Below are 25,583 nucleotides of genomic sequence, written 5' to 3'. Positions count from 1 at the left end.
TCTTTCACTTTCTTTATTTTATCTCTCCTCCTTATTCTCCCCTTTATTTATCCTCTTTATTTCTGATCATTATTACCATTACAATAACATTTTTCATCTCTTTCAAAAACAGTTTTTTTTCCAGATTCTGCTGAATTCGGTCAGATCATATTCAAATGGCGCCTAAGCTTACCAAAATTCCTAGCATGCGTGAGAGAGTTCAAGATACTCTCTCTGTTCATCGTAACGAGCTTGTTTCTCTTCTCTCTAGGTTCGATTTTTTCGTGTTTTTTTAAACGGTTTTGATATATGCAACCCTTAATTCAATCTATAAACATTTAACAATCCCGTGTTTCTAAAATATGGTACATATTTGTAAAAGTACGTGTGTGACAAAATCACGTGTCAGTCGATATTATTTATTATGTTTAGTTGATCTATTAATTTTTATATTCTTATTGTAGAATATATTTGTATTAAGTATATATTGATTTATTTAATTTTTTTTGTTGTTGATTTTTGGGTGGTGATTGATTGAATAATATAGGTATGTAGCACAAGGAAAATGTTTGTTACAACCCCATCATTTGATTGATGCATTGGAACAAATAATTGGTGAAGATCAAGGAAAGCAAATTCTTAGAGATGGTCCTTTTAGCGAAGTTCTTAGGTCTGCTCAGGTGATTTTTCTTCATTTGTTTGAATATTTTTCGCTTTGATTTTGATTGTACTCTGTTTTTGTGTTTGGTATAAATATGTTCTGTAAATCTGTAATCAACTAATCAGTAATCACCCATTTGTTTTGTTAGCACGGAATTATCCCGTCATTGTAGTGATTAAGGAATTATAATTAAGGAATTCACAATGTTTGTAGTGATTGGTAATTTCGTAACACGTTTTAGTGGCGGTATGTTTGGAAATTTAACCAATATGTTAAATTACGTTCGAGTGTATGTGACAATTTTGTCCGGACATCTAGAGCATGACAATTATTTGTGGATAGTGGGAGTACTTAAATACTACCTCCTGTCCAAATTACTCGTAATTTTGGGGTATTATTTGTGTCTTTGTGAGATATAAAATATTCCAAAGTTGCGAGTAATTTGGACCATGGGTAGTACGTATATTGGTTATCGAAAATAGTTGTGGCAAATGATGATTCTAGATCCTTAGTACTTGAAGTAAGACATTAAATAAGAGACAAACTTGGGTTTTGTAAGATAGTGTGTTGCCACCGCTTTAAGATGTGAACTTTTTTACAGTAATAATTGAAGGGACCGATAGAATGTCCTCAAATTATTTACGTCTCTTTGTGCGCATGATTGGGGATTTTGTTGATCATGTTATGGAATGATGGAGAACATTACACAAAAAATGTAGTCAAAACTGCCTGATATGGTATGATCTAGCCCTTGTTGTCACACTTATACAATTAAAAAGGTGGGGGACATCAACTATGTGTCGAATGAGACGTCGTTAGTACCTTTATCGGTTTATCTCTTGGAATGTTTTGGTTGTATGTGCCAAGCGGTCCAAATTGATGTGGATATTGTTACTTGTTTTAATAAAATACGGAGTAGTCGAAACTCAATAGTCATTGGCAAATTTTGAGTAATGTTGGCTTGTAATCGATCGTAATTACTTTAAAGATCATGTTTAATTACTTTAAAGATCATGTTTAACAATTTTATCACTACTTTGTTATTGCAGTATTTTTTAACAAATTATTGGTAAAATTTATACAAACTTGACTTCCAAAGTTAAACAAGAAGTTTTCTTTTCTTTTTTTTTTTTTTTTTTGACAGATGAAATATTAATTAGACCTCTAAAATGGCAAATTGATTTGTACAATGTGCTTATTCATTCTATTTTACTATTCTATTTGTTATATTTTTTTCCAAAACACGTACTACTTACTAAACAGATGTTAACAACTGCATAGATTATAAACAATGAAATGTCCTCTTTAATACTTTAGCTATTAGCTTATGGTTGTGTAATGTTTGGTTTTTAGGATGCTTTTGTTGTATTTTTGGATGTACAGAGTATTGTTTTCTCAAACTATGGATGTTAGTGATTGGAGGTGGTGATTTGGAGGTTGAAGAGACGTTATTTGAATACTCCAATAAATATTTTTGTTAAACCTATAAGAATTGTTAATTTTAACCGCGAATAAGGGAAGCTTTTTTTTTTTTTTTTTTTTTCTTTTTGTTCCACAATTAGTGTAATGATGTCCTGTGGAACTGTTGACAGTGATCTCTGATTATTTAGCCTATTATATTTGGTCAATCTTTAATGTGTTTGACTTTGTTTTATGGTAGGAAGCAATAGTTGTTCCTCCCTTTGTTGCTATAGCACTCCGTCCAAGACCTGGAGTTTGGGAATATGTTCGTGTTAATGTCTATGAACTTAATGTGGAGCAGTTTACTGTATCTGAGTATCTCCATTTCAAGGAAGAACTTGAGGATGGAAAGTGAGTATAAGATTTTAAAATTTGATAAATCTGATAGCAAAATTCATGTCCTGATATTCATATATATGTAATGTGTGATAGGGCTGATGACCACTATACGCTTGAGCTTGATTTTGAGCCTTTCAATGAGTCAGTTCCACGTCCAACACGTTCTTCATCAATTGGTAATGGTGTTCAGTTCCTCAACAGACACCTATCATCCATTATGTTTCGCAATAAAGACTGCTTGGAGCCGTTACTTAATTTCCTTCGAGTTCACAAACACAAAGGAGTTGTAAGTTGCACTGTTACTGTCCACTACTTTGAGAATGTTAATGATTCAACATGAATGTTACTCCCTCTAGCCGTAAATACTAGTTAGAATATATATCTGGAAAAGTTAAAACACATATTTTTAAATAATAATGGTTTGTGGATGATTTTTCCAAAATACTTTACTGATTAAGTAGCGGGGATGTGACAATAATCCTACTATTAAGAAATAATTCATCTAGTATAATTATGTCATACCCCTAATTATGAAGGGTCAGAGTAAAGTGACCATTAGTTCCGGATGAAGGGAATAATAATACCAGCCGCTGCTTGTATGATTGGCTTGGTCTAAGGATGCTGTAGGTAACTTGCAAGTGATTGTGCAGGTCATGATGTTGAATGATCGGATACAAACTATATCTCGTCTTCAGTCTGCATTGTCTAAAGCTGAGGATCATCTAACCAAGCTTCCACCAGATACACCTTACTCTGAGTTTGAATTTGAGTATGAAATATATTGTTAAATGCAGATGCCTTCTAATTAGCATGTCTTCTTTTATACTTTTGTCTTTAACTGAGTTCAACTCTTCCACAAATAAAGAGTTGGTTGCTTGATTTGAGATTTGAGTTTATAATTCCACTATTTACCGTGTGCATGCAGACTCCAAGGTATGGGTTTTGAGCGAGGTTGGGGAGACACTGCAGAAAGAGTTTTAGAGATGATGCATTTACTACTAGACATCCTTCAGGCTCCTGATCCATCCACATTAGAGACATTTCTTGGAAGAGTTCCCATGGTGTTCAATGTGGTTATTCTGTCTGTACATGGATACTTTGGCCAGGCACATGTACTGGGCTTGCCTGACACTGGTGGGCAGGTATGAGGCTAATTTTCTGCTTTATGAGGGGAGTTTTATTTTTTATGCACATTCTTTTCCTGGTCCACGGTTTGCCCTTAAAGTTTGAACTGATAGGTCCGGCTCAAGCGGAAGCAGCCCAAGAGGCCGCTGGGACTCCCGCAGGGGAGCCAGACCAGCCGTTCCCTCTTTATACTTTTCTTCTCTCCTTTTTGTTTTTGCTTTCACCCGGGCTTTTCATTCTCTTTTCTAGAGACCCGGTTATTCTTTTTTTTAGTTCGGATTAAGGAGCGGCTCCCCCATGCTGAGGTTGGGAGTTTCAGTAGATTATGTCCTCTGGATTAGATGGACTCTATATGAATGTATATAATCAATAAAGGCTCAGAGGTGCACTGACTCAGTGAGGTGATACCGTGATAGAGATCCTTGCGCAGGTCGTAGCACTTTGGTGTGCCTCATGTGCCTCATGAAGTGAGTCACACTTTATGGGTGAAAAAATTTTGCTTGGGTGTTCCTTGGCTGCACCTCTTTTTATTCAACTCACCTAGGCAAAAATGTGTTTGAACTCTGCCTTGCACCTCAGCAAGGCGCGGCTCTTTAATATTTTATACACTGCTTTGCAATATGTGCAAATGGTGCTAAGTTGCTAACCTGTATGCTCTTTTCCTTGAGTTGTAGATTGTTTATATTCTTGATCAAGTGCGAGCATTGGAACATGAAATGCTCCAACGAATAAAGAAGCAAGGACTGGATATGACTCCAAGAATTCTTATTGTAAGACTGTAGATCTCTTATCCTAGAGTTTGGGCTAATACTTTATAGGATAATTTAATGGCCAGTGCCCATCTGCTTCCAGGGATGGAACAACAAAGTGGTGGCTGTAGTTTTAAAATATGATGTTCTTCTATTTCTAGGTGAGCCGGTTGATTCCTGATGCTAAAGGGACCACATGCAACCAGCGTTTGGAAAAAGTCAGTGGAACGGAGTACGCCAGTATCTTGAGAGTTCCTTTCCGATCAGAAAAAGGAATCCTTCATAAATGGATATCTAGATTTGATGTCTGGCCTTATCTAGAAACTTTTACTGAGGTAACTCCTTACTGTCAGTAAAATGACTTACAAATCTGCATCTCATTCATGTTTGGGAGATCTGCCTGCTGCGTAAAAGTTTAACTTCAGGTGTATGTGTGCTACATTCCATGTTAATGTTTGAATTTCTTATTTTCCATCTCAACCTAGTGAAGAATAAAAATTTGCCCTCTTGTGTCTATCTATGGTGGATGATTTTTCATATAGAAAGGAATAATGGTCAGGGTTGTATAACCCTGTCTGTCCTTGTTAGATATGACGTAATGGCATCCTAATGATTATTGAAATTAAAAGTAGACAAGTAAATGAGACATGAAAGGTGTGGTTACTGTTTCACTAATATCATTGTAATGGATTAAATTGGGATGTATCATTGTGGCAGAATGACATGCTCGCTTACCTAGCTTTTTGCCTCCTGGTTACTTAATGTACAACTATTTTTCTTGCCAAGTCTACAATGGGTTGAATGTGGTGGGGTTGGAGTTTGGAAGATGGTATATGTACTCATTCAGAAACTTAGGTTTGTAAGGTGTTTCCTTTGCTAGAATGTAGATTGCATAAATCATGTTTGGAAAGTCGATACAACTTTAAAAAAAGGAAATCTCTTAATATAACAGGAAATGGAGCTTTAATTTTTGTTTGAACAGTTGTTTTTTTGTCTCTCCGAACCTTGGCAAATGTCTAGTTGTACTTTATTTGAGTGATAGTACAGTTCTGATTCCTGACATTCCACAAGTGCTGATTTACTGAATGCATGGTTTTGATTCTTTGTCAATGTTAAATGCATTTAGGTGCTGCTGTATTAGTTGAACTTTGTATGTTGCTGCCTTGTTGTGTATCCTTAGCCTTTTTAGTATATAGTACTCACTGATTATGTGTATTGATTTTAGTGTCTAGTCAAATGCCAAAGTTATTGCAGTTGAACATTATTTTTAATGTCGAGTTGGAGTGTGGTAATGTTCAGACAGATTATTCTGCCAATTACTATATTATTTATTATTTGTACCATAATAGACACTTTTGACTGGCATAAGCCTATGAAAATTACTTATAGTTTCAGACTGTTTTAATTTCTCAGATGATCCCCAGCATGTCATGATGCTTACTTCATATATATATTTTTGTTCATGTAACTTTTGAAAATGATAACAATATCCACCTTCTATACAGCTCCGAGGAAGTCCCGTCACCCATACCAGATGTAATTTATGCTAGCCTTCCACTGGTTCATTTGTCCATTTATAAAATATCTATTTAGTGATTCAAATTTCTCCATGAAATTCTATATGCTACCCTTCCATTGGTCCATTGGTACGTGGTTCTACCTGATGAATCCTTGATCTCCAAATCTCCATTGTGTTGTGATGAGATGTAGTTTAAGGTTTTCATAAATCCCCATAGCTCTATCCAGTCGATAGCTGTAATGTGTGAAATGAACCAAAGAATTTCCATTAATGGAACTATCCAACTTAAATATTATAGATAAGAATATGGACATGGCCCATTTCTTTTGTCAGAGTATACCTGCCGAATTAGAATATTTTGTGTGTGTGCGTGCACGCTCATGTGCTTATTGTTGTTGAGTTCATATGCTAATCACAATCATATATAAGCTGTGAGTTATGTTTTTTCAGGATGCAGCTGGAGAAATTATTGGCGAGTTACAGGGTCGTCCAGATTTGATAATTGGAAACTACAGTGATGGGAATATTGTTGCTTCTTTATTGTCCTACAAGATGGGTGTTACCCAGGTCTAGCCTTATATTTTAGTTTTTGTTTTCTTTTTTTAGGGATATTTTTTTCTTCATTTCCTCTTCAAATTCATCTCTCTATGTTACGTATTTTCAGTGCAATATTGCCCATGCATTGGAGAAGACCAAATATCCAGATTCTGATATTTATTGGAAAAAATTTGAGGAGAAATACCATTTCTCTTGCCAGTTCACAGCTGACTTGATGGCAATGAATCATGCTGATTTTATCATTACAAGCACTTACCAAGAGATAGCTGGAACGTAAGTACAAAACTGTCACTTTTAACAATCCCATGCGGTAACATCAGATCACTGACTCGTTAGATTACTGTGAAATATAAATAAAATAAAATAAAAAAAAAATAAAAAAAAAACAAAAAAAAAAAAACATTCATACCTTGTGCCAGATCATGTGATCATTTGTAATTGAGTGCAGTAATTGCATCTTATGTGTGGTTTAGTGGTTACAGGAAAATGTTCGAATTTTACATCAAGCCTGATCTATTGTGTTGATTAAACTGAATTCGAGAGGCTAGTCTTGCCTTGTGGCAACTTTCTTGCACTACTACTATGTTCTGACGTCTATTATAAGTATAAAATGTTAATAGATGTAGTGTGTTTTAATCTTATAAGCTGTTTGTTGTCTCAGAGCGAGTTCTAAGTATATTCTTCCCTCTAAATTTTGATATAACCTCTGAGTAATTCCTAATTCCTAATAAATGAATCACATTCTACTTTTAGGATGCACCAGAGAAATCTTTAGAGTATTTTTTTCCTGTCATTCAGCTAGTCACCCAACCATAAAGAAGTTTTGTTGCAGTTATGCCAACTTGCTGAGATCTTAGGTACATTAGGTTGCAAATTCTGATGCTCTTTCCCATTTATTGTTTTGGCCTCTGTCTATTAAAATAAATTTATTCATCAAGTTTCTCCAATAAAGACTTTAGATGTTATTTTAACTTGTCGATATTGCTGTGTTTGTGTGTTAATTTCTGTTTCCGGAGTTGAAGATTACCAGTGCAGCTCTGTTTATAGACTAAAACCTGTTGCAAGTTCTAAATGTGCTTCCAAATTTTACCTGTGATTATTAGTTTACTTAATGAATACTTACCTAAATACAAACTTTTTTTTTTCAGGAAAAATACTGTCGGCCAATATGAGAGCCACAAGGCCTTCACTTTGCCAGGGCTGTATCGGGTTGTTCATGGGATTGATGTCTTTGATCCCAAGTTTAACATTGTCTCACCAGGGGCCGATATGACCATCTATTTCCCATTTTCTGAGAAGGAGAATCGGCTAACTGCACTTCATAGCTTCATAGAGGATCTGTTATTTAATCCTGAACAGAACGATGAACATATGTAAGCTCCTGCTCTTTTTTTATTTACATTGATCACATGGAACCCATATCATGCAACTAGCATTTGAAATGTTTATGGACGTTGTTCATCTCTTGGCTAATAAGTGACAGTTTTTTTTTTTAATTCTTTCTCTGGTTATACTGCGATACAATGACAATTCAAAATTTGCTATGTCTAGTTTGTTGAACAGAATCTGTTGCCTCAGAGAGAATTGTATTTGGATCTGTGATTATAGTAAATCATAAGGAAAATCTAAAATTATAAAACTAGACTTAATGGCAGCTTTATGTCGTTCAGCTTGACATGCAAATTGTTTTTATTGCTTATCTACCATTTTTCATCATTGCAGTGGTATACTTGATGATACCTCAAAGCCTATGATATTTTCCATGGCGAGGCTAGACCGTGTGAAGAACATAACAGGACTGGTAGAGTGCTACGCAAAGAATGCTAAACTCAGGGAACTGGCAAACTTGGTTGTGGTTGCTGGGTACAATGATGTAAAAAAGTCTAATGACAGGGAAGAGATTGCTGAAATTGAAAAAATGCACAATCTTATCAAGGAGTACAAATTGAATGGCCAGTTCCGTTGGATAGCTTCTCAAACTAATAGAGTAAGAAATGGTGAACTTTATCGCTACATCTGTGACAAAGGAGGTATTTTTGTGCAGGTATGCTTTACATTTTATCTGTATTACTATTTTTTTCTATCAAATACGTAAAACAAGTGTTCATATGACACGCAGATATAATCTATATGTTGGAGATATAGGCAAGATGAAGTATTTAGAGTACAAATATTGTAACTCCCATTAAATTACTCTGATAAACTTTCATTAATCAAAGCCAAAACATAAATTCTTATCACCGAAACTCATAGAATGCTTTATTTATGACTTGCAGCCTGCATTTTATGAAGCATTTGGGCTTACAGTTGTGGAAGCAATGACTTGTGGTCTACCAACATTTGTTACATGCCATGGTGGTCCTTCTGAGATTATAGAAGACGGTGTTTCAGGATTTCATATTGATCCATATCACCCTGATCAGGCCGCGCAGCATATGGCTGAATTTTTTGCAAAATGCAGTGAGGATCCTAGCTACTGGAATAAAATATCTGATGCTGGGTTACAAAGGATCAAAGAAAGGTTAGGATCAAGCCGTCCATAATATTTAAAAGCACGCGTAGAGGCAGGTTGCTTACTTGGTTTGAGTTTTAAATTGCAGGTATACCTGGCAAAAGTATTCTGAAAGGTTAATGACCCTAGCAGGAGTATATGGATTTTGGAAATATGTCTCCAAACTGGAGAGAAGAGAGACTCGACGTTATCTTGAGATGTTCTACATTTTGAAGTTCCGTGATCTGGTCAGTTCATTTCTTCTCTGTCCATGTCTTTATAGCTTATCTGTCCCATTTTATCTCCTTCAGGTTTGTATGTGCCTTTCGTACTTATAATCTGTCCTTAAAGAGGAATTTTTTTTTCTTTTCTTGAAAATCAAGCTTAATAATCAGATCACCCTTCTCTCTAGAGAGTAGTAAATGTGATGATTCAGGATGTAGGCTATATTTCAGCATGCTTTACCGCGCACCTGGAACTATTGCACCGAGTGTAGCATTCTTTTGAAATACTTGTATTATATATTAGGAGATAGCTATTATAATCTAGTGTATCATGCATATTCTATGAAAATAGTTAGTGTAATGGTTAAAGTATAACTGAAAGTAATAACATATGGTTGTTATTCCAGGCTAAGTCTGTTCCCCTGGCAATAGATGACGAGCCTTCTTCCACAGATGCAGTTGCGACATTTCGTGGACCTTGAAAGCTGTTGCTTACTCTGATGTATAATTATGGTTACATCCTTAGGGAACGAATAAGTGTTGCCTATACTAGGTTTCACCTGTAAGTATTTTCTTTATGCAAATAAAGAGTGACATAATGTAATTTTGTTGATGATTGGTGTTCTCGTGGAAATCGGGATCACTCTGTTCATTTTTAGTCTGCATGGCGCAGAATGTATCATTATGATAACATGTTTAAGTGTTCAAAGTACCAGTGTATTGTAAATAAACGAAATGTGTTTTGAATGTGAGTATCCAGGGCTCATGAAAGAGTTGGATACGAAATCGTTGTAAATATTGTAAGTTTAATGTGCCAATGAGCATAGTTTGATCCTAAATCTAAATCATCGTTGTCCTTGATAAAAATGTAAGGAGTGTGACCGTTGCTGCTACCATTAAGGGCTTTTGGAGTGACTCAACTCTACCCCAACTTGAGGATGGCTCTTGCCCGAGTCACTTTAATTGATTCGTAAGGTTAGCTATACTCTGTATCTCTTTAAATAGGAAATGCTATAATTATTTTACATTTTTATAAAACGGTTATAAAAGACAAGTGTTGCAAGTATTTAGAAACAGATGATGTCAATCCAGAAAAAAGGAAATGTAATGCACCTTAGTCTCCCTTTTTTACAGCCTCATATCAAAATCAAGGTTGGTTTAGTGGTTGAAGGCCCTCCTTCCATCCTGAGAGGGCTTCGACTCTCATCACAAGCAAGTAGAATCACTAATTTCTCCCAATTAATATATTTTATAAAAATAGTATATTTCCATACCCACTTATGGAGCAAACTCAAAGAAACTTCTAAAATTTAAAAATAGGGCAAAATTTGAGAGTAAAATAACCCAGCCCAAGTTACCCAGCATGTAATTTTGTGAATATAAGTACTATGAAATTTTAATTTTCAAATGATGTGGGAATACAAGTTTAAACATGTTCAATTATTGGAATATAATCCATAAGTAATTAAAGTAACTTTTTACTTTTGACTAAATTCCATTGATATATTTTTCATATAACCAATCAAACAAGTTTGAAAGATTCATATTTTACTTTGATATATTCAATTTAGTTTGTCTACTTCTCTAGTTCACTAAGTCACTTGCAATTTCGTATGTTGCTTATCTTTTTTTGCAAAGATCCACAACCTTTTTAATTTTTATTTTCTTTCCACTCCTTAAGGTTATGATTTCACTCTTTTGTAGAACGATGAGACCGTGAAAGTATTGATTCCTTCCTCTCTCCTCAACCATAGCCTCCATTATTAATTTTTGAGGGTTTCTACCGAATCTTGTCGGTGGAAAGCCCCAATTTAAGTTTTTTCTGTCTTTTGTTTTTCTTTAGTTTATAATAATGGTTCCTCTGCTCGAGAGGAATTTATCTCCCTTAAAAAAAAGAGTTTTTCTCCTTCGAAATACAAGGTTTTTTCGATCTCCTTCAAACTCTTTCACTTGGAATAGTATCAGATTGTGCAAGGCTACGGTTGATATTGGTTAGTCTGATTCAAGACACAAAATTGTCAAAAGAATGATCTTCCTCCAAAAATTAAGAAACGACATATCCATTCAAAAAGTTGTATGAGACAACAAATCGAAGATGTGCCAAAATACTATATCTATGTATTTATTAAATCTATTTTCTTTGTCATTAATCACCAATTGTAAGTGTCGTATGGTTTTAATCAATGAAATTTTTTATTTATTTTTTTGGAAGAATAATCAATGAAATTTAGTGTCTTTTGAGACTTCTTTACATAATAAAAATAAAAATAAAAAATGGAATTAGAAAATCACGCAAGATATGAAAAGAATGTCTTGCGAAATCGAGTTTCTTTATAATTATGAAACTTTAATTAATGTAAAATTGGAATATAGTTAAAGAGAGTATCCAAAAAGTTAATACAAGTAGGGCCAAAAGCAAAAGAAAATCCTTGAAATCAGGCAATGGAAGCATGAAAAAGATTAGGGTCAGCTAAAATTGAGTCAGTCAGCTCCTCATTCCCAGTTATTTTTTTGTATGACATAAACTGCCCCTACCAATAAACCCCTAATGCAGCTTTTCCAGTAACCTTTATAGCATTTTTCTACTCTCACTTATTATTTTTTATCCGTATCACATGTTCATCATCTCATGCTCTCTCCCTCTTTTTCTCAACTTTCATTGGTCAGGGTTTTATTCCCTCGGTTTTACTTCTTCTTACCGCTGTAAATATATATTCGCCCATTACCCTTGCTCGATTCCTAATCCTATAAATTGACTGAATTTGATTTTTCTTTATTAAGGAATAATATCACCTAAATACATCCAACCCGTACCTGATTACTCTATTGGACCCAAACTAGACTCAAAACAATGACCTAACTTAACCCGAAATTAGAAAAGTAACCGACCTTACTTGAATTGGAGCTGACCAGCTTAACTTGATAGTCGAAGTGATTCGACCTAATTGTACCCTATCTGACAATCTTAAGTCAACTAGATACAAAGTGACCTGATTTGAAGTAGATTTGATGTCTGAAGTTACCTGATACCCAAATTGACCATATCGAATTTTATTCTGAATCTATTGACTTGAACATATTTGATACAATAAGTGACCCAATAAATCAATAACAATAATATAGCATTAATGTTAACATCAATAACAATGATACTAATATTAATAATTGTAACAACAATGAAAATAATAAATCTCACAATTTGAGCTTGAGCGAAAGTCACAATTCGAAATGACTTGATCCAAACTTACCCCGAACCAAAATTATCCGATTGAACATGACTAGAAACTCAAACTGACTCGAAGGACCCAATTCGAACTTTACCTGACCCAAAGTATCAACCCAGATCGATTATCTAAGCCAAAATGACCCAAACCTAACCAAATTATAACAAACTCGAAATTATCACAAACTGATTTTCAGGTTTACTATATATGCTTCCTATTTTAGTTCGTTTCAATAATCCATTTGACTAAAACTATGAGTGCTTTTGGTTAAATTATAGCAACTAAAAGTGAACTAGTGAGGTACAGTATGATTTTTCTATTTTTTTTTTTTTTTTTTTATAAGGTAAAAAGAGGAGCCCACACCATAGGTAATGCAATGAAATAGTTTTACTCTCTTAACCGGCCTAACACAAGAAAGTAACCGAGGGACGGGATACAACTATCATGTCTTGTTAATAAGTACAAGGTTTGACGATTTCCTTCATGGATGCTTGTCATTAGATAAGGAGGGCTTGCTCATTTACGTTCTTGGAACATGCTGAAGTAATACCTAGGATTAGGGGTGTTAACAAGCCGAGCTTGCTGTGATTTGCTCGAGGTTCTGCTCGGCTCGGTCAAAGCTTGGTATAGGCTCCCCCAATTTTGGCTCGAGGTTTTAATTAGCCAAGTTTGAGCTCTCCTTGGCTCGACTCGAAAGCTCATGAATAAGCTTGAGTTTTTTTGTATATTATTTGTAATAATTAAATTATTATTAACTAGAACCTTGTTTCATATTTAGGGCTTATGAACTAGAATTAATATCCAAAACTTTAGCTTGCACTCTTGTTAAATGTTGGAGCTTTCCTTCATGGTTTTATTTGTTTTAAGGTCAAGGAAAGTCAACAAAAGAATAATTAGACAACAATAGCATGGTTTTAGAATAATTGGCCAAAAATAGCAGAGTGCATCTAGGCGCATAAGGCCTATGTGTTTCACAGGCGCATAGGAGGGCATTTTGGGATTTTTTATTATTTTTTTTCTCCCCCTTAATGGTGCAGTGGTATATTTAAGGTACCATTATGCATGTAGTGGTACTTTTTGCCATCAAATTTTGTACCACCGCTTTTTCTCATGTTCCCATTATTTACAAAAATGTCATCCTATTTGTTTCATTGGTACATAGGCCCTATGCGCCAATATTTCTCTGTGGATCATTACATGTGCCTAATGCATAGTTACAAGCAATCAGAGGTAGACAACACATACTTTGACCAAGAGTGTACTCATGCAATGACAAGACATGAGATCAAATCTTGTTCACATTATTTGCCAATAAAAATTATTTTGACTAAATTTAGGCCTTGTTTAGTTCACCTTATTTTTACTTATTTCAAAAAAAAAAAAAAAAAGTTCAGATTTGATCATCGTTTTATGTGCGATTTTTTATCGCTAAGTATCTTTAATTTCATAATGAAAAAATTATAAAAATCGCATATTAATAAAATACACATTATTACGAATCTAACAAGACCCCACTTGATATATTTTTTCCGTATAGATTATCGTATATATAAGGTCAAAGTTTGGTCATATATGACATTTAGATCAGACCAGATTAGATCAGATAAGTTTAAATAAGTAAAATTAAGGCGAAACAAACAAGGCGTTAGTAAAAAATAAGTTTAGATACAATTTCAAACAAAATATGGAGAAATTTTGGAACAATTTTACCCACACTTAAGACAATAATGTAGTAGGTAACTAAAAATGTTTCTTAATTTAATGGAATCAAGATCTTTTCAACTCCCCCTCTTGAAGAATTGTTATAGAAAATGGTCCAGCCCAATTGCTAGAACAAGCCTACAATCATCTACAACTAGAAAGCTTAGGATGTTACAACTTAGAACTTCACATGTCAGTTTCTAGATAAGTGAGTTTTTCAATAGCTTAGGTTAGATTAGGTTTTAAAGTTTTTTCTCTTACAATTTTTTTTCAATTTTTTAAAAGCAAACCCTTGTGGTATGAACAGAACTTGAACAACTTAATCACTACCTCCGTTAACAGTTATTTGCAACAAGGGGGTAGCACGGACTCCTAGGCAAAACTTTTAAAGGATGATTATTAAAAACTAAGGGCACTTGATTAACTATTAATCCTACCTACAAAAAGAAATAAACAAAAACCCATAATAACCACATAAACCCAGAACCATCACCGACAACCACCAGACCGCCACCGACAACCACCAGACCACCACCGACACTCAGAACCCAAACCGCCGAAACTCAACCACGAACCAGCCAGAAACACCAAAACCCAACCACGAACCCAACAAACCACCCACGAACCTAGCAAACCACCATGAACACATAAAAACCCAGAAAACCTCCACGAACCCACCCATAACCACCACAACCAGACAAAACCACCACGACCCAAGAAACCACCACGAAATTCAATTAAATCGAAACCACCACGAATTGAATTTACTCCCAATTAAGCCACCAACATGAAACCAGATCTAAAACCACCCCCACGAAACTCACGCCACCCCTACAAACCAGATCTGAAACCCATCCCCACGAAACTCAAGCCACCCCCACGAACTCAGACCCACGAACCAGGCGAACGCAATTCCGCGAATTTGAACCCATGACCACACGAACCCAAATTGCAAGAGAAGATGGATGCTTTTGATGAAGTTGAATGGTGAGGGAGATGAATGATTTTGATGAAGATGAAGAAGGGTGAGGGAGATGAATTACTCTGATGGAGATGAATGGTGAGGCAGATGAATGATTTTGATGAAAATGATTTTTGGTGAAAATGATTACAAAAATCAGATTCATTAGGTAAAGAGTTAAATCAAGTTAGTGATTTAATTAGATGTCTAAGTTGTTTGAGTAAGGGTAATATGGTCATTTAATTGGCAAAAGTTACTGAAAGTGGAAAGAAAAAAAAAATGTTGCACATAATAGATAGCAACCGAAAATGGCAAATGTTGCAAATAACTTTTAACGGAGGTAGTACTTATTCTTCAGACATTTATGCTCTTTCTATCAAATCACTAAATAAAAGTCTCATTACACATTTGCATGTGTATGTTTTGAGAAGGTGAATGAAAAATAATTGAAATTTAGCTGATTATAGGTGAAATTGTAAATAAGAGGTTGAGCTTTAATTGATTAAAGTTGAATATAAAAAAAATTAAAATTTGTATTTAGATATAAAAATGTAGTTAAACTTATATTTAAAGACAGATGGAGTACACATTAATGTGATACACTTTTAAGATCACATGAATGTTGTTTGAAAACTCTAATTATTTGAAAGTGATAAACGAAGGATCAAGGATTATAAGGGTGAAATAATTTGTTCAATTATTTTTTTGAAGTACATTTTAGCACTATTTTATACTCCCGTACTTGTATGGTTTTCACCAATTTCTTTAAAACCATAACCTTCTCTATTTTAGGTACAATTGCCTTCATCGAAGAAGATTACTCTGATTAATCTAACAACATCAAACAACCAACACATTAAGCAAAAGATTTTCACATTACTTCCCAAGAAAAATTTGCAAGTTTCATAGTAGAATAACTTTAAACAATCAAGCATACATCTACATGAACACTAATTTTTTTAACTAATAATATAAAAATAATCTACAATTTGCAAACTTAGATAAAAGAGTATATTATAATAATATGAAAATAAAGTCCAATGCCCAATACAAACACTGACAATATGGACTTTACAATAACGAACACGCCGTTTGTGGCACGAAACCAGCAAATATTACCCGTTAAATAGGAAATTCCACCCTAATAACATTTCTCCTTAAATTCTTCAAACTATTGTACTACTAAAACATTAATAATATTAGTAGTAAAAAAAAAAAAAAAAAAAGCAGAACCACTCTTTTCTCAAGGGGCTCCAACTTTAGATCCTAAACCCACTAATTACACTTCATTTAATTTTTAAAAAAAACCCTTAAAAAAAGTAGTTAGGGAAAGTGCCCTAAATAATTAGGGAAGGTGCCCAAAATAATTGGGTTACTTTAGAGTTGTCCATAAGAATGAGCCAAGTAAGCTAGGGCACCCACAAGAGGAGCATTGATGTAAGTTGATGGCTCAGATTGTTCATAATCAGACCTTTCATCTGGGAAATTATCATGAAGATCTGGCCCACCAACAATTGCACCAACATGAACATTTGGGTTTGGTGATTCTGTTTTCATGAAATCAAATCCTGCTGAGCATTGGATCTTTTGTGGGTGTGATGTGATCGACGGTAGCGATGCTCCCCGGTGATGGATTCGTTTCGGGTAGTTCGGTCCGTAGCCTACCATGTAGGACATCTTTTTTGGGTTCGTACCCAATAGATAGTCTACCTGTAATTTAATAGTCACGTAACATGTTAGTCATCTAACAACTATTGTTACACGTTAACATATTAAAATGTCGATACAAGCACGAATTTACTTATATACCTGTTTTTTGGCGATTGATCGAAGGGTTCGGGCAGAAACAACGGTGCCACCACACGACACGGTCATGCGAGAACGTTTAAGGTACTTAGCATAGGTTAATAGAAGGAATGAGGTAGATGTCACATATTGCATGTTGTCATCACTCATCTTAAACAATAGTCCTCCTACAAATACACATTGTATTTATTAACTTAGCCGTTAGAAAATGCCAATTTCATGATTCACCAACAAAATTCATATCAAAAACAAAAAAACATTACTGTTAAAGAGTGTTAAGGGGGCCCACCTGGAGTGTATTGGGCAGTTGAGAATGGTGCACCAGGAATGAGGGAACAAATGAAATTATCAGAGTGGCTTTTGTATTCATGGAGTCCTTGCATTCTTTGAACAAGGAAAGACTGCCCAAATAGTAAGCATATACCATTATTAATTACACCGATCAATGCGTGATTTGTTTGATCAATTATGCTACTTCGGGAAATATGAATTATATTTAATGTAATTAAAGGGTATAAAAAGACTCAAAAAAGAGTGAAAGTACCTTAGAAAGAAGAATTCTAGCACCAGCATGCTTGTTATCCCAACCAAAAGTGTTATCTTCTTCACTAGCACCAAGAACTTGACCATTTCTTTGAATGTAGTTTAGGTACATTGGGTTCCTTGTTGCTCTATGTAACCAAGCAGCACCCCATAAAAGCTCATCCTAAAATATTTAAAAAGTAATTTAAAAATTATTATTATTAAAATAGTTTATTAGAATATTGGTAATTTAATATTTTGATTAGAAAATCTTGGTTACCTGATAACCAGAGTAAGAGCAATAGAAGGGACAAACATAGCTCTTGAGCCCATCACTGTAAGTCCCTCTGTACTTATCAGCAAACTCAAAAACCTTCACCCAAAAAGTAACAAATAATTAATAAAATAGTTAAAATGTTAATGAAAATTTTAAATAAATTAAAAAAAAAAAAGAAAATGAAGGGTGTGAAAGTACTAAATTACCCTAATGGCACGGCTAATGAGAACCCTTGAATAGGCACGGTCACTCTTCCTAAAGACCATAGAAGCAGCAGCAAGAGCAGCAGCAGTTTCAGCAGCAACCTCAGTACCAGGGGTATTTTTGTCAACTTTTAATACAGTTCTTGGTGTGTCCATATCTTCTGGTCTTTCCCAACAAGCATGATCCTTTTGTGCATCTCCCACCTAAACAAAAAATTAATAAAACACCAATTTTAACAATTGTCATAAAAAAAAATTATGGCACATGTTATGTTCGGATTTAGTTATCACAATACTAGTTCAAATTATGCTATCAACGCGACAACTAATTACGGGTACCTGAACATAGATGGTGTCAGGATGTGCGGTTGCTTTTAGGAGGTAATCAGTTCCCCAACGAACAGCTTGTTTAGCATGTTGGAGTTCTCCTTTCATAAGACCACCAAATTCAATCACACTCCATGATAACATTGTTGTTGTAAATGCCATTGGAAACCCAAACTTAACATTGTCCCCTGCATCATAATACCCTCCTACTAAATCAACCTGCATTTTAATTTTACAGCACCAAAAAATAATCAGAAAAATACCCATTAAACCTTAGAAAATTCCCAGAAAAATAAAGAAAAAATTATAAAAAATGAGGGAGAAAATGTAGGAAAGTACATGAGCTTGAGCACCATCAGAAAGACCAGAGTCTTTTCTCCAAGAAACTCTTTGGTTAGCTGGGAGTTTTCCTGATCTTTGGCCTTCGAAAAAGAGGATGGATTTTGTGAGGGCATCTCGGTAATTGTGAGAAGCGAAGCGAGAATGGCGGGGGTGGTGGTAGCTTCTGAAAGGGTTTCCATTGCAGAGGAGGAAGAAGGTGAAAAAACAGAGCAGTAAAAAAACAGGGGAGGTTGAAGAAGAAGAAGCCATTGTTGGATTTTTGGAGGGAAAATGGAGGTAAAAATAGGGATTTTTAGTGGGAGAGAAAAAAGGGTAGTGTTGGAATTGACTAAGTAACCAACAACTGCCCTCTTCTTCAGAGAAAAAAGTTAGAGGAGAGAGAAAATGAGTATGAGATGGGCAGAGGAAACAGAGTGCTCTGCTTCAGTTTTATAGTGGGGGAAAAGGGGTTTTGCATTCTATGATTGTGTTTTTTCTTTTCTTTTTTTTTTTTTTTTTTTTATTTTTTTTTAGGAGGGTGCTTTTTGCAACAATTAATTTCTTTATCTTGAATTGGATTGGATATGATCAATATTAATGATTTATTCTAGGTCAGTATGCCATGCTCTTTGGATGGTCTTGTATCAATTCCATGCCATGGTAATTATGTTTGTTTTGGATAACATTTGGTGGTAGATATAATTGATTCAAGATTGAACCGAGAATGTTGTATACAAGGATGATATATTAAATTTGTATAGTTGTGTAGTTTTGGTGTCGTGTAATGTAGCATAGATTACAAGATTTTGCCTTTAGATAATTCAGGTTCGAGTGTGGAAACCAACTTATCTTCATAGTACAATGTCTCACACTCTCACAACAATTATAGTAGTAAAGTTTAATTGTGTCTAACGGAATTTAAAATAATGGTTTACTCTAGCTATCGATAACAATATTGTTCCCTTAGCCATTCATGTCAACATTTGGAGTTTCAAATAAAACACAGTCACTATTACAACCACAATACAAATTCTATATAGCCAAAATTGTGTTTTAGAATTCCAATAGTATACTTTTCAAATAGGTAAATTGATCCATACTAATCCATATTTTGCAGGGTTCATACCAACTTTCATAAATGTTTCATATGTTAAACTAAATATTCGTGATAAAAAGAAAAAATGGCTCTATACAACATTGTCATTTTCATTTATCAAGCATAATGTGTACGGTGTACTTCGAGGTCAACAAAGTAGCGAAATTTATTGCCTCAATTACACATTACATTCAACACTATTTTAAAAAACAAGTTTGAGCAAAATGTAAACTATACTTTTACTAAGACAAGATTATCCAAATTCTAGTAAGTATTACTACCTCCAATTCATGTTATTCACAACAAATAAATATTTTATGTCTCACAAATAATACCCATTTGTTGCGAGTAATATGAAACGGAGGTAGTATATTGTATCCTTATAATTAAAAAAAAAAAAATTGTATTGTGGCGAATATACTCCATATTACTGTATAAAATAGTACTTGGTAATAATAATTAACGAATAACTTGAATGTAACAATTCATGTAACGAAAAAAACAGAATATAATCATCTTGCCGTTAATCACGGTAATTGGGCAAGATGGACTAATGGCCGTGGATGTTAGATTAGGACCGGTCAGTTAGGGACGTTACTCACAAAAGTGTGGTCTCGTGACTAACTTCATAATAGTAGTACAACTGTACAAGTAGTTAAGTTGCAAAACGGTCAACAATATTGTCTTTCTTTAGGATACATTCCAAGGAAAGGGACTTTCTCAATATTTACTCCTCCCTCACCTATATTTTGCTAACAATAATAATCTCTCTCTCTCTCTCTCTAATTTGAGTATTTGCTAGGTGATTAATAACACAAACTAATACAAAGTACTTGCATGGTATTCTTGGTAGCGAGAATCATGTTCGGTTTAGATAGATCTCATACAGAGTTCAACTCTTGTAAATAAACTGTTATCGAAAAGACAAAAAGATAGAATTTTTGTCTCTTTTCAGTCAACAAAATAGATAAACTCCATTGATGTCTCCTTGTAAAGCTCACACATCAAGCCTAATTGTTAGTATACAAAGGGTGCCGTGCAAATTAATGTTCTTGTATATGTGGATGATCTCATTGTTTCTGGTAATAATTCCGTTGCGTGAAGGGCTTTCAAGGCATATCTTAGTGATTGTTTTCATATGAAAGATCTTGGTGCTTTGAAATATTTTTTGGGAATTGAAGTGACTCGTAGTTCACCGGGCTTGTTCCTATGCCAGAGAAAATATACTCTTGATATCATTTCAGAAGCAGGATTATTAGGATCAAAGCCAACCGACTTTCCCATGGAGTAGAATCACAAGCTCGGCTTAGCCAGTGGTCCTCTTCTCGATGATCCATAACCGTATCGCAAACTTGTTGGAAGGTTGATTTATCTTGCTGTCACTAGGCCCGATTTAGCATATTCAGTTCATATTTTGTCTCAGTTCATGCATGCTCTGAGAACTGAACATTAGGAGGCAGCTCTGCGAGTTGTCAAATATTTGAAAGGAACTCCGGGTCAAGGTATTTTGCTACGCTCGGACTGTGAATTAACCTTGCAGGGTTGGTGCGATTCAAATTGGGCCGCATGTCCCTTGGCACGTAGATCTTTGACTGGGTGGCTAATATTTCTTGGAAAGTCACCTATTTCTTGGAAAACCAAAAAGCAGAAGACGGTTTCTACAAGCTCTTCGGAAGCCGAGTATCGTTGCATGTGTGCTACCACAATAGAGTTAAAGTGGTTGAAACGACTACTTTTGAGCTTAGGGGTACAACATCCGAAGGCTATCAAGCTATTTTGTGATAGTCAATCCGCTTTGCACATTGCAAAGAATCTGGTTTTCCATGAACGGACGAAGCACATTGAAGTTGATTGTCACTTCGTCCGTGATGCTATTTCTGAGGGTTTGATTGATCCATCCTATGTTCCTACACGTGAACAACTAGCCGACATCTTTACCAAGGCTCTTGGCAAGGCTCAATTCGATATATTGCTTGGAAAGTTGGGCATCTTCATTCCACCTGCTCCAACTTGAGGGGGGGTGTTAGAAATATATTTAGGAAATCTTATCATATATTTGTGATTATTATCATATACTTAGTTTCCTAGTTTATAGGCTTAAGATATATCTTGAAGATATTAATTTGTTATGCTTTAGGAAACTATGTACTCTATATATTTGAGGATCAATCAATGAACAAGGGTAAGCTTCAAGCCCTACTTTGACACTAATAATATATTACGGAGTAGCATAAGAGTAAGTTTATCCCCTCAAACTTAGACGCATTTTAATATTCAGACACTGCCACAACAGGTTGATATTGACTTTAATTAGCTATATTTTTCATGTAGTATGATGAGTTTACGTAACATTATTGATGGCTAAAGTATATAATGTCAATTGGTATTCTCATTTGATGAACCTTGAAAGTAAATATTGATTGTACCATTTTTGGTGAATAACTAAAAGTTAATGCTAATTGTGTTAGCTGATTTTGATTACTTGGTTATATTATGTTATTGTATGTATTAGCTGCTTGCCTGCTTGTATAAAAACATTTGATATATACCTAATTAATTAAAGCTATTTGAATATGCAAAATGACCAATAAGGATAATGACATGTTTTAATTTATTGTCTAGGATTAGTTATTGCAAAAAAAAAAAAAAAGATAGATATATTGTAATAGAAGGGTAAAATTGGTCAAAACCTCCATTAGAACAAAACCACCCTCCGAAAGATAGATATATCGTAATATAAGGAAAAAGATAGATATATCGTAATATAAATGTGGTTCTCGAGGTGTATTTTGTGGCGTGTCAATGCTGAAATAATTGGTCAGTATAGAAAATCTTGCTAGAGGTAGTCTTTTATTAGGTAATTTTTTACAACAATTTTTCTATTAGGTAGTTTCTCACAAATTCTAGATTTTATTAGCTTAGGTAATTTTTTACAAAAAGTCCTTTGATTTATGCATAGTATTTTCTTAAGGTAAGATCGAGTTCAACCTTGTATGATATGGATGTACTCACAATTAAATACTACGTAGTTATTACGAGGAGATCAAACTATTCAACCAATTAACCTAAATTAACCAAATCGATTCTCATTTCTATAACCCGATTTTCACCTCAAGTATCATTACAAGAAGCCAAGAAATCTTACAAGCATGGAAAATACTCAAAAACTTGGTTGCATTCCCATTAAGTAGGAGCAAAACTAAACTCAAGTCGTCAGAGAATCACATGGGTGATCGATCTGAAGAAATATAGAGTAAAGAATAAGACGAGTATAGTAATAGTAACACCGAAAATGGTGTCGGAAAAAAGAGATGTCTTAGTTTATGGGGTTGTTTAGGTTCAAGGTTTAAGACCCACTTTTCAAGTATCATCCTCAAGTTCATTGACTGGACCACAATACGGTCGAGATCTAATAGGCCCATGCCATCTATAGTTTTGCAGTGATAAAAGGACTTATAGTATATGGTATGGTCGTATATATCACATGCAATATGGAAGATCAATATCAATTATTTACTTCATTCCACCCTAATACTTACAATTGTCAATTCAGGGTTTCCATCAGTTTCCCATTTCTCTGTTTAATTTTGGTTCAGATTTCAGACTACAACCCCATCCATCCACTTTTTTTTTTTTTTTTTTTTGATGATCAAGATGTATTTAATGTGGTGTCGTGATGGGCCTATTCATTTCACCTTAATTTCAGTTCAGTTCAGCTCCAATCAATTCAGTTCAGTTTAGTGAATGTGAACAGACTTAGAGTACAAATTACTACTCCAATCCCTATGTTCCGAAATGCCTAACACGGTAACGTACACATGTCAATGTACTACTTTCACATTATTTTTATATAATTAAATTTTAATGAAAAATATTCAAAAAATTACATTATAAAGTTTTTTACTAATACTTATCTAACAACATATTTTATGACAATATATGTTTTTTATTATATTAGTAAAAAAATTATGGTCAAAACCAATAGATAAATAGTTAAAATAAAAAAGTTTAATGTCCCAGATATTATGAGATAGAAAGAGTACTATATGAATTTGTTTATGAAATTAATTCACTGATTGAGAAAGTTAAAGCTTAAAACCACCCCTAAACTAGCATAGTAGCATATATCATTTTCTTTATTCCTATAACTCCTTAATTAATTCACATTGTTCGAAAATGTAGAGCTCTTATTTCTCGTCAAGGGTGGGAGGTGACGATTAGTCACTGCTATAGAGAAACTAACCAAGCTGCTGACTGGTTAGCAAACTCTCGGACCAGAAAATAGTGCTTTTTGAGGCGATTCCCAGGGGTCTTCGCGCCGTTTTATTGGAGGATATAAGTGGAGTAGCTCGTGCGAGATTGGTGCCTTTGAAGCGAGCCTAGCTAATCTTGAGCTGTGCTGTTTTTTATTTTTGCTTTCTTTGTTTTCTGTTCTTTGTGTTTTTTGTCTTTCTAGTTTGTGTTTCTATTTCTTCCTTTTTGGGGCTTGCCCCTCTATTTCACCAAAAAAAAAAAAAAAAAAAAAAAAAACTCCTTAATTAAAAAGAAAATGAATAATTAGATTTTAACGAGATACAATTTTGATATCATTAAAGTTTGTAGTTTAATCTATGAATGCCTCGGGTTGCTTATGTGAAACCACACTTAATTAATTTGTGGCTTAATATGTACTCGAATAATATTATATGAATTCAAATAGAAACTTGATTTCTTGAACTTATTTACTAGTAAAAAATTTGTGACTTATTCTCATCAAAATCACATCACATCACATCACATCAAATCAAATCAAATCATAAATATCTATGTCAGTGACTATACAATATTTCGTTTACTTATTACAGTATTATATAGCTTTATTTAATAAGAAGGTTTTGCGTGAGCCCGTTTCATGTGAGTCCGGTTTATAATATACACACTCATCCCCCATTCACTGCCATTACCTAGCCACTTGTCGGCGGCCGGCGACCACCCTCTCCTTCCATCCCCTGGCGCCGGTGACCCTCCCCCACCTATTCCCCGACGCCGACATTAAATACAATAAATAACTTTATACGTTAAATACAATTTTAATACAATAAATAACATTAAATTAGCTTTGTTATAGTGGTAATGCATTGAGTTTGTGCAAAAAGTCTTAGTTATAATCTGTTTATTTAGTACCTTTAGTAATATTATTATTATTAGGATATTATTATAGTTATTATTATTATTATTACGTAGTATTAACATGAAGTGCATTCAATTTGTCCACATAAACAATAATTAATATAGAAGTACGAGTAAAGGGGCAAATACAAGTTTATCTGCCAGATAAACGAATTTTTGTTAATCTGGTGATATTTTTGTAAATATGTTGAAAAAACATGGTTATTTATTCTGTACTTTTGGTGAGCTGTCCAATTACTGTTTGCAACTTGCTTTTACTGTTTGATAAGGAAATTACACATGTGCCCCTCAACTAGTACATGAAAAGACTCATGTACCCCGCTATTAATACTTGAAAAGACATTTATAATCCCAGATAAACAAATTTTATTTATCTGGGGAATTAACTGGATAGCCCTCGAAATAAAGACAATGAAATAAAAGTTGAATGCATTCATCAATTTTTAAAGGTTTACATTCATGAATTTGGAGAAAGAATGAAGAACTTTGCAGATCAAACGTTCTATTTATACTTTTACAGGCTTATAGCATGATTACTATTATTGGATGCTGGGAATAATGAAATAATGGAACAACTTATTTATTGTAAAACATAGAATTTGCGTGAGGTGATTGGAAGACAAAATCCGAGGTCTTGAACTTTTTAAAATTAAAGTAGATTGTATAAATGTTTACTTCTTATGACTAGATAACAAATTGGGAAGTTATACTTTTTACATTGACTATTACTGCATGAATATTTTTTCTGTGGTCTAACAATTCTAACAAACTTTTGTTGTGAACAATGACTAACCTAGAATTCGATTTTTATGAATATAATGGAATTATGGAATGAGTACATAACCAACAACAAATAAAAGTATTGTGACT

The 25,583-nt window shown here is 34.2% G+C and overlaps 2 protein-coding genes across 2 annotated transcripts; one reads left to right on the top strand and one right to left on the bottom strand.

Moving 5' to 3' along the window:
• Positions 1-7: 7 nt before the first annotated feature.
• LOC145624108 (sucrose synthase-like) lies at positions 8-9,916 on the top strand. The gene is made up of 15 exons (XM_081677067.1): positions 8-250; positions 527-659; positions 2,301-2,452; positions 2,534-2,726; positions 3,091-3,209; positions 3,366-3,582; positions 4,240-4,335; positions 4,476-4,649; positions 6,284-6,400; positions 6,498-6,664; positions 7,540-7,764; positions 8,114-8,435; positions 8,668-8,912; positions 8,992-9,130; positions 9,514-9,916. Exons 1-15 carry the CDS (start codon positions 156-158, stop codon positions 9,586-9,588), a joined length of 2,469 nt encoding a protein of 822 aa, XP_081533193.1. The 5' UTR covers positions 8-155; the 3' UTR covers positions 9,589-9,916.
• Positions 9,917-15,989: 6,073 nt separating this feature from the next.
• On the bottom strand, positions 15,990-18,775 carry LOC145624107 (endoglucanase 17-like). The gene is made up of 8 exons (XM_081677066.1): positions 18,467-18,775; positions 18,140-18,346; positions 17,804-18,004; positions 17,601-17,693; positions 17,343-17,504; positions 17,088-17,199; positions 16,802-16,965; positions 15,990-16,702 (listed from the first exon to the last, which is right to left on the bottom strand). The coding sequence occupies exons 1-8, from the start codon at positions 18,716-18,718 to the stop codon at positions 16,370-16,372; spliced, it is 1,524 nt and encodes a 507-aa protein (XP_081533192.1). The 5' UTR covers positions 18,719-18,775; the 3' UTR covers positions 15,990-16,369.
• Positions 18,776-25,583: the final 6,808 nt, after the last annotated feature.

Source organism: Chenopodium album, chromosome 3 (assembly GCF_948465745.1).
Source record: "Chenopodium album chromosome 3, dcCheAlbu1.1, whole genome shotgun sequence".
Taxonomy (NCBI): domain Eukaryota; kingdom Viridiplantae; phylum Streptophyta; class Magnoliopsida; order Caryophyllales; family Amaranthaceae; genus Chenopodium; species Chenopodium album.
Note: the sequence above shows the minus strand (reverse complement) of the source record. Positions and strands in the feature narration are given on the sequence as shown.